This window comes from Hevea brasiliensis, chromosome 3, assembly GCF_030052815.1.
Source record: "Hevea brasiliensis isolate MT/VB/25A 57/8 chromosome 3, ASM3005281v1, whole genome shotgun sequence".
Lineage (NCBI taxonomy): Eukaryota > Viridiplantae > Streptophyta > Magnoliopsida > Malpighiales > Euphorbiaceae > Hevea > Hevea brasiliensis.
This window is the reverse complement of record NC_079495.1, coordinates 108135353-108144967: the sequence shown is the minus strand read 5'-3', so window position 1 is coordinate 108144967 and position 9615 is coordinate 108135353. Positions and strand designations below refer to the sequence as shown.

Sequence of the window (9615 nt, the reverse complement as noted above, 5' to 3'; positions counted from 1 at the left end):
CCTAATTTAATTCATAGTTCAAACCAGTCCCTTATTAAACTTAATCCCATTATAAATTTTTAGATTTTGTTTACAATAAATAATTTAAAAAATTAAATTAAATTCTCAAATAAATCAATCATACTTATTTTTATTTCTATTAAAATAAAAAATTTTAAATTAAAATTTTTTATTTTAAATATAAAAATAAATAAATAAACTCTTATAAAATTTTAGTATTGAATTAAAAAATAAAAGAAAACAAAATAATCTCACAAGGCGAGTGTGGTTGTGGCGGTGGATAACGATCCACAGCTTTAGGGCCCATACTTAGTAGAGGCTAGAATAGAAACAAAACGAAGAAAGATAAGCTAGGGTTCAGCCCAAATTTTACAAAAATCTCAGTTTTCCCGCCTTCCCGCCCCTCTATCTCTCTATCTCTTCAATTTTTTACTCGTTAGTCGTTCCTGTTGACTCTTCGAGCCTAGAGATTGAGACACAGCCAGAGAGCAACTCTGTTTATGTATGGGTGTTTAAGCTACGAAGTGAGAGCTTCAGAGGGCTGAGATGTTGAAGAGATCTACCCTGGTGTGTTCCCATGGAGCTCAACACACCTAATAAGAACCACCTCATCTCCACCTCCCTTTCTCAATTTGAGGTCTTTCTTCTTTGAACCCTAATCTCTCTTTCTTTATCAAATTAGTAAATTCCGCTCCAATTAGACCATTTATTCTGTTTTATAGCTTTAATTCAGCTTTTCATGTTTTCTTTTTTGTTTTCTTCTTGTTGGGGAAGCTTTCCGTAATCCTTATGGCGAGAATCAAATTATGTACTGCTCTTTAGGTTGTCTTTTTTCCTGGTCACCATGATGTGCTCTTGTCTGTAGTTGTGTGAGTTGGATTTGAAGTTTCGTGGGTTGGGATCTTTTAGTGAATTTTTTTCTTTCAATTGCTGGTTTGATTGGATTTTGGAGTCTTTATATATCCATGTCGTTTTGTTTTCCCTACCAGCAGCTTTCTCTATGAGCTATTTCCATGATTTCATTTCTGTATCTTCTCAGCATATGAATACCCTGTTTTATCCATTATTTTCTTATTTTCTGAGCTTATTTTATTGCATTTTAATTGGTGGCTGTTGTGTTAATTCTCGGTGACGTTTTGATAATATAGTACTGTACAAAGAAATGTTGCTTGTGATTTTTCAGGATTCTCCTGTCTTTAATTACATCAACAATCTCTCCCCCATTGAGTTAGTCAAGTCTGTGCACAGCGATCAAACATTTAACTCTCTAGCTTTTTCATCCCCTCCATCGGTGTTTGCTTCCCCTAAGCTTGTTTCCCAAAGAGACACAAGATCCTTTATTACAAGGTAAAACAAATCACCAATCTTTATTAAATGAAAATGAAAGAGTACCTATGTTTATTCCTGAGTCGAGTTTTACATGGTGTTATTTTTTTTTTATTAGGCGTCAATTATCAGACCCATTGAAACCCAGGCCTTCTCAAATTAGAGATGACAACAATACGAGTGAAGGGGTTTCAGAGGCTGTTGAACTATCCAACTTGTCTGCTGAACAATTGGGATGCTTGGCTTCCAGCAGTTCACCTAAAGATGTTACTGCTGAGCCGCTCAATGAACACTTGGAATTAGCAATTGAACTTCCAGAACCCTTGAAATGTGATAGTACTAGCCCAGATAAAAGCATTGTGCCTCTTGATGCAATTAGGAGAGATACAGCGCCAGAAGAGGTGGACAAATCAAATGAGAGACATTGTTTGTATGAGAGTGAAAAAAATTTGCGTAAAATCTGTCGAATTGACCAAAGTGAAGATGAAGCAGGAGGTGATTGGGTGACGTTGATTTCTAATGTTGCTGATGCCTTGAACTTTGAATCATCCATCATTGAAGAACACTCTGAAGAGCACAAACTAATGGTGGATCCTGGCACAATCTCTTTTATCTCAAATGTGCTGCAGATCCCACAAGATAGTACCAATGATTTGGAGAATGGGGAATCTATTGTTTGTGATGATTATTCAGAACAGAAAATGGGAGAACCAGGATCTCAGTCAATAGTATTAGGAAAAAAGAAGGAAGCCGATGAAATACCAGCTATACTTTCTGGCAGTCTACTGAATAAGCTAGTTGTTAATGATGCGGCAGCAGAAGTGGATGTAAAGGGGAAAAAGCGTGAATCCAGCTGCAAGGTAAAACTTAAGATTACATTTGTTTGCCCTGGAGGTCTTTTGATACAATATAAATAATACTTTAGCTGATTTATTTGAGTAATTGAAAATTGACAACAAAAACCAAGATAACCTTCTGTTGAAATTTGTTTTCTGAGTGCCTTTTACACTTGAGTTATCTTGATAAATGTCCATAAATTCATCTTAGAAGATGTATGATTTTTCAATCTCAAAGTGTTTTTCGTTTTGTATACTATTAGTATTAGCATAGTCCTATGTCCATTTTCCCACTATCATAATGTTCCTTTTAGCATCAAAAGGTTCATAGCAGTTCATTTAAGAACTGGAAGAATCTGTAACCAAAGCAATCACCAACTATGTACGTGTAAACTCTCTTTTTTGAAAAAAAAAAAAGGGTTTTAATTTAGTAATATAGTTGCACACAGCATCAAGGTGGTGACGGATGGTTATGTATTGTTTGTTCCTAATTGTGAAAGGTAAACAGAAGCCTTTTGGGACATAGGCACATTTCCAAATTATGCAAAAATTTACGTAATTCCTTCTGTTTTCTCTCTCAAATCTGAGACTTTGGTTGCCTTCACTTGTGGCTCTTTGAACACTATTAATGGTATGAAAATGATTAGTCACCTCATACGTAATTTCTTACATTTTACCTATTGGCTAATCTTGCAGATGCTCAGTTGATTTTATTTCTTATAGCGTTATTTTTATCTATCTGACGTATTATTTTCCCATCATGCACAATTACAAATACAAGTAGCTATGCTATTAAAACCAACTTAAGCTTTATTCAGTTAACATATCTTCATTTGTTTTCTAGCAGCAGAATAGAATACGAAGGTTGGTTTTTGAGATGGCAGGGGCTCATAAGAAGGAATCAGTATGTCAAGAAAATAGTACTTCTCCAATTTCAGGGCAATCAGATTGTGAAGTTGGCCACACTGCAAAGTATTCAACTCCAAGAATATCCATGCTATCAAGACGAGGTATTGGTTTGCACTTGAATGCTTTTGCAACTACTTCAAGTGATAATAAAGTTGTCAAGACTGAGACATCTTCTACAAAGCAAGAAATGAGTAAGCCAACCTTCATCCTCTTCTGATTATTTGGCATCTGGTCAAGATCCTGTTATTAATTAAATCATTACCTTTAACCTCTGTGGAGACAGGTTTGGTCCCCTGTGACAGTGAAGATCAGGTCACAGAAGATGCTCCACAAATATTGACGGTTGTTAGAGATGAAGTTGGCATTAGTAGTCCTAAAATGAAGAGGTATTTGTTGGAATTAATACATTCTGAAGGGTGAGATCAATTTCAGGAACAGAATATTCAATTTAATTTTAATTACTTGCAGGCACAAAATTGAACATGCTGGAGCAGCCTGCAAGCGCTGCAATTGTAAGAGGTCAAAATGCTTGAAGCTGTAAGTTCATTATTCTCCTAAATTTATGCATATAAATTTGAAGCCCTCAAAATCTATATGCATTATGTTAATTCTTACATTTGCAGTAACATGATAAATGCTGTAACTAAGAGATCAAATTAATGTGAATCAGTGAAATGATCTTTAGTCTCCATGTACTATTTTTCAGTTGTTTTGGAGAAAGCTAATAACATATCGAGGGATATATGGTACTTTTAATCCACAAACATCAATTATATATATTACTAGCTGTTTTATTGTCAGAAAAAAGTTGCTTGTCTTGATTTTATTGTAATTTTCACAATGTATAGCTATTGTTAATTTTCACGTGTTACCATATATTTTTCCATTCATGTTCTTTAATACAATTTCTGTGAATTTTATGCGGTTCGCTACAGTTATTGTGAATGTTTTGCTGCTGGACTCTACTGTATTGAGCCTTGTTCATGTCAAGATTGTTTTAACAAGCCTGCTCATGAAGAAACTGTTCTAGAGACTCGGAAACAGATTGAATCTCGCAATCCTCTCGCATTTGCTCCAAAAGTTATTAGAAGCACAGATTTTGTTTCTGAATTTGGGGTTAGAAATCCTCCCTATAGTTACTTTATTTGAGAACAAGTAACAGGCGAATTATATAATACACTCAGAGCATGTGTTCTTTCGCTTACATAGATGTGGGACCCACTTTTCTTAATTTATGGAGAGGCCAACAATTATGTGAATGTAGAGCACAAAAATATAGTGCTCTGGATGTATTGAATAATTTCCCCAAGGGATGTTGGTGTCTCAGCAATCATATACCATACTCTTCATACTTTGTTAAAGCATTGTCTTATTTGCAAGGTAAAGCCCACAATGAGGTGGTGCCTCAGAAAATTCATGAAGAGGATTGTATTTTGAAGGCTGTGGTGCCATTTTAATTGGTGTCAATTTGTCATACTATGCCTGAGCCTTTTTTAATTTCCTTAAACTACATTGCTTGTTTTTTGTTCATGCAGGATGAAACTAACAAAACTCCAGCTTCAGCCAGGCATAAAAGAGGATGCAATTGTAAAAAATCAAGCTGCTTAAAGAAATACTGTGAATGCTTCCAGGTTTCACCACTTGTCTCTCTCATTGTGCATTCTTTTTACCTGATCTTATGTGGAGAATGTTGTTTGTGTATAAAGGGTGGCGTTGGTTGCTCTCCTAACTGTAGATGTGAAGGGTGTAAAAACACTTTTGGTACCAAGAATGGTGAGTGTTTATTATATTGTCTTAGGTTACCGTACAAATATATCCTAACAGTAGGATTTTTTTTTTAATGAATCAGAAACCTTTTATCTTAATTTTATTTTGCATTTTACATATCTAAATGGGGGGATTAACAACATTATCTTCCAAATTATCCTATTGTGGAAGTTTTTGCAAAGATGGCCCAACCTTTTCATTGATAGATGGGTGTATACTTCATAATTTGATTTATTGCTTTCAACACCTTACAGGACTAGACGAAAACGAACTTGAAGGTGGTGAATCTGAAGTGCTTGAGAAGAAAGCATCAGATGTTACTTTATGTGATAGAATCGAAAGCGGTGAAGAAGAGGGTGCAGATCTTCCAATACCTTCTGAAACTGCCAGGTTCTCTTGATTAACATATTATCTAAATCAACACAACATTCTTGTTATAGATTTCTTTCTAAAGAACAAAGGTTGACATATATTAGGTCTTCAATTCAACTGCCAATGACTTTTGGTGGGAGGCTCTCAAGATCTCTACCTGCTTTTGGTGCATCATCTCAAATGTGCCCCAGCCAAAAGCATGGAAAGGACATTTTTCGCCAGCCTAAATTTGAAACTCATCTTCAGGCGATTCCAGAAGAAGAAACTCCTGAGATACTGACTAGCAGTTGCCCACCTGCAAATGGTGTGAAATCAGCCTCTCCAAACGGCAAAAGGGTTTCACCTCCTCATCAAGGTTTTGGTTCATCAGCTATTTGGAGGTGCAGCAGAAAGTTGATTCTAAGATCTGTCCCACCCTTCCCATCTCTTAACTCACCACGTCAGCAATGACTAAAACCTTTGGTAAAACACCAATACTTATGATGCTGAGGCATGTTGTATTATGGGACAAACATGTATAATAGTAACTATAAGAATCACCTCTGCCGTTGAGAAAGCTATTTTCCATGGCACCATCAATATTCATGTAATGTAAGTCTATTCCATGTATCTTTAATAGTTTGTGTTGAACAAGTTAAAAGCAGTACCTGCAGCATACCTTCAAAGCCCTGTAAATTTACCTGTAAACAGACATTCACCAGTCCCATATTTTACGCATCTCTAATGGGGATGGCATCCAATCCGCCCTTACCATGATATCATATCTTTTCGCTCAGAAATGGAAATTAGATAATAATATTATATTATTTATAATAAAATTTATAAATTTTTATATATTATATTTTAAATAAATAAAAATTAAATATTTTATATAATTATTAAAATTTTGAAATATAAATTATCATTAAAAATATTTTTTATTTAGATTATTAATTAAAATTTATAAAATTAAACACATTTGAGTATTTTTTTAATAGTAATAATCGAATTTGAAGTGAGTTTAAATAGTTAATGATAAATTTTAATTAGATTTGTAATAAATTTAGATATTTAAAAATATTAATTGAAATTAAATTTAGATTGAATGATTTTTGTGAATTTTTTACATTTATATTTATATTAATTATATGTAGATAAGGAATTGGATATTTATTAGAAGGATTATGAAAAATTATATAATAAAGTCATTATTCTATTTATGATATTTTTTATGGAATAATAATCTAATTATGAATGAATATATGTGTGTGTATGTTCCAATGAGTGACATATAGATGAGTGGGCCTAAAAAAATTTTAAGTAATTTTTTTAAAATAATAATTATATATTTATTTATAAGTCTTATTATAGTTAATAATTAAAATGAGAGGCATTTTGGTAAATTAATAAGTAAAGCGGTGGCATATATAATTCCTGATTGATATAAAAGCCAACCCTAAGGGGTTTTGGATTTAGTTCTGCTTAGTTCAACTCTATCTTCTCAACGGCAGCCAAACTCTAGTTGCAGCTGCTCTGAGAACATGGCCGTTGGGTACTCCTCTGTCTTTCCCGACTCAGTTATCGCTTGCTTTTTCTATCTAATTTTCCATTTATCTATATTGGGATACTTTTTCTCGCAGGAAGAACAAGCGGATATCAAAGGGCAAGAAGGGAGGCAAGAAGAAGGCGTGAGTAGATTCTCACTAACCCTCTCATTTTTTTCCTGTTTCAATGTCCTGATTAAACAAGTGATAATTTTGATTATATTATTGGATATAAAATTGTCTGTTTGTTTGTCTTTGTGTGCATTCTTATTGATGATTTTATTTACATTTTCAATTGAAGATGTGTATGTGTTTGTAAATGGGTTGTTTTTATTTTTGACGAATTGGTTGTTTGTGATGGTGAATAAATGAAACAGAGTTGATCCGTTTGCAAAGAAGGACTGGTACGATATTAAGGCACCTTCTGTCTTCAATGTCAGAAATATTGGAAAGACCCTTGTCACCAGAACCCAGGGAACCAAGGTTTTTACTCTATTTTTTTCCTCTATCTTTTACATGTACATGAACATGCAGTTCTTGTTATGTTGTGGAGGCTTATATGTAATTTTCTGTTTTAATAACCTATTTAGTTACTGAAATTGAGAGTCGGCTCATGAGATACTTGTCCATAGTAGAATATTTCTACGAGCCCATAATGGAAATTTGATAGGCATGACAATTTGTTGTCCAGCAATCATATTGCAATTGTATGACTATGATTATGCTCAGAATCCATTACTTGTTGGAAGACTTTAATATCATGAATTGCATTCAGAGTTTATTTGGAGTAATGTTCGAGCAGAATAACAACTCTACAAAAGGGAAAAAGAAGACTAATTGAATATTCGTTGCATTTATCTTTGGGCCTTTATGTAAGATCAGGGTATGTTACTTACAGTGCCTCCAAAGCAATGCATAAAGTTGAAAAGTCTCATTATTTGGAATTTCTTCTGTGTATTCAATTCTGATTCACCTAGGAGCTTGCCTTTGTTAACAGATTGCTTCTGAGGGGCTGAAACATCGAGTTTTTGAAGTATCTTTGGCTGATCTTCAAAAGGATGAGGATCATGCCTATAGAAAGATTCGCCTTAGAGCAGAGGATGTGCAAGGGAAGAATGTGCTGACAAACTTCTGGGTAGGTAGCATCACAGGCAATTTTAACTTGGGATGAGAAGCTATTTATATGCCTGTTGATGTCATATTCTTTTCAATCACACAAATATCTGTTTCCCAAAAATTTCAGGGAATGGACTTCACTACAGACAAGCTGAGGTCACTGGTGCGGAAGTGGCAGACACTGATTGAAGCCCATGTTGATGTGAAGACTACTGATAATTACACCTTGAGGTTATTTTGCATTGCTTTCACCAAGAGACGTGCAAACCAGGTCAAGAGGACGTGCTATGCCCAGTCCAGTCAGATCCGTCAGGTTTATATTTTACCTGGAGTTCTTCTTGTTGATAATGAACTGCTGCACTTATTAACGCTAGGGTCTTCTTGCCTTGTTCTTGATATCAGATTCGTCGGAAGATGAGGGAAATTATTATTAATCAGGCCTCATCATGTGATTTGAAAGAACTGGTGGCTAAATTCATCCCTGAGATGATTGGCCGAGAGATTGAGAAGGCAACATCCAGCATATACCCTCTGCAAAATGTTTTCATTCGAAAGGTCAAGATCCTGAAGGCTCCCAAATTTGACCTAGGCAAGTTGATGGAGGTATGTTCCACGCACTGTTCTCATGGTTTCATGTTCTACCACAACTTGCTACGAATTTCAAATATCTTAATCAATGAGTAAACTTCATGCCAATGAACAATATACATTTTGACATGAGAACCATTTTCATGAACTACAGTATACATCTCATGCGGGTGTGTTGACTCCTTGATCTGCTATTCTTGTCTAGGTCCATGGTGACTACTCAGCGGATGATATTGGTGTGAAGTTGGAGAGGCCTGCTGATGAGACAATGGCAGAGGGAGAGAATGAGGTCGTTGGTGTAGCCTAAGGAGAATTCTATTTTAGGTTGTGATAGCCCTTTCATTTTTCAGCCTTGTGTGGATTGGTTTTGAGAAATCAGTAAATTAGAAATGTTCAGATTGAGTTGCGGAACTAGCATGGTCTACTTTTATGACCTATATGAGTGGTTTCTTAGATACCAAGTCAATTAACTTTTTAATACATATGTATAATGTTTTTACAATCTTATGCTTCATTATAGTTTTCTCGAGGATTTTTGGTTGGTTGCATAACTTGGTAGCGGATGGTGAATAATCCTTTTTTTTTTTTTTTTTTTTCTTTTTAACTTAGGGTGTTTTTAGTTTATAAATGGTTAAATTAATTTATAAGTTCTAAATATAGACGGGCCTGTTTGTTTATAATAATTTTTGAATGTACAAGTTATAAGCTAAAAAAAAAGTTGGAGAGGCTTAACTTTTTATTTTGATATTTATAAATTAGCTTCATCAAGTATTTTATTATATTATATTTATTTAATTTTTAAAATTTTATTATAAATCTTAATTGATATCTGTTTGAGACATTTTAATAATAAATGTGATTATAAGTTATTTTATACTAAATATATTAATTATTTATTAGTTACTTATAAGCAATTTAATTATATATATAACTGCTTAAAAATTTAAATTTTTATAAGTTCAAATTAATTTATAAAAATTTTTCATATGCAAAGCTAAATGCTTTCTTAGCGTGCAGTGTTATTATGATTGCAAGTTTTTTTTTTTTAATTCTTATTTGAATTAAAAAAAAGAACTTCAAACGGGAAAAATGATTTTTCGAATTTCTGTGTACTTTGAAAATAGATTAAGCTCACAAATGTGTTTACCATTAAAATCATGAAATATTATTCATAAATA

General features: G+C 33.7%; 2 protein-coding genes across 4 annotated transcripts; both read left to right on the top strand.

Moving 5' to 3' along the window:
• Positions 1-381: 381 nt before the first annotated feature.
• On the top strand, positions 382-5966 carry LOC110662583 (protein tesmin/TSO1-like CXC 3). 3 transcript variants are annotated; one of them, XM_021821597.2, is made up of 11 exons: positions 382-637; positions 1184-1347; positions 1445-2186; positions 3013-3262; positions 3355-3457; positions 3540-3608; positions 4007-4187; positions 4607-4702; positions 4778-4844; positions 5093-5228; positions 5315-5966. In XM_021821597.2, exons 1-11 carry the CDS (start codon positions 578-580, stop codon positions 5658-5660), a joined length of 2214 nt encoding a protein of 737 aa, XP_021677289.2. In that variant the 5' UTR covers positions 382-577; the 3' UTR covers positions 5661-5966. The 3 variants fall into 3 exon arrangements, with proteins under 3 accessions (XP_021677289.2, XP_021677287.2, XP_021677288.2); XM_021821595.2 differs by having other exon boundaries at positions 3007-3262; XM_021821596.2 differs by having other exon boundaries at positions 383-637; positions 3010-3262.
• Positions 5967-6617: 651 nt separating this feature from the next.
• Positions 6618-8988, top strand: LOC110662582 (40S ribosomal protein S3a-2). Its single transcript, XM_021821594.2, has 7 exons — positions 6618-6741; positions 6830-6877; positions 7111-7216; positions 7731-7868; positions 7977-8162; positions 8252-8452; positions 8643-8988. Exons 1-7 carry the CDS (start codon positions 6731-6733, stop codon positions 8742-8744), a joined length of 792 nt encoding a protein of 263 aa, XP_021677286.1. The 5' UTR covers positions 6618-6730; the 3' UTR covers positions 8745-8988.
• Positions 8989-9615: the final 627 nt, after the last annotated feature.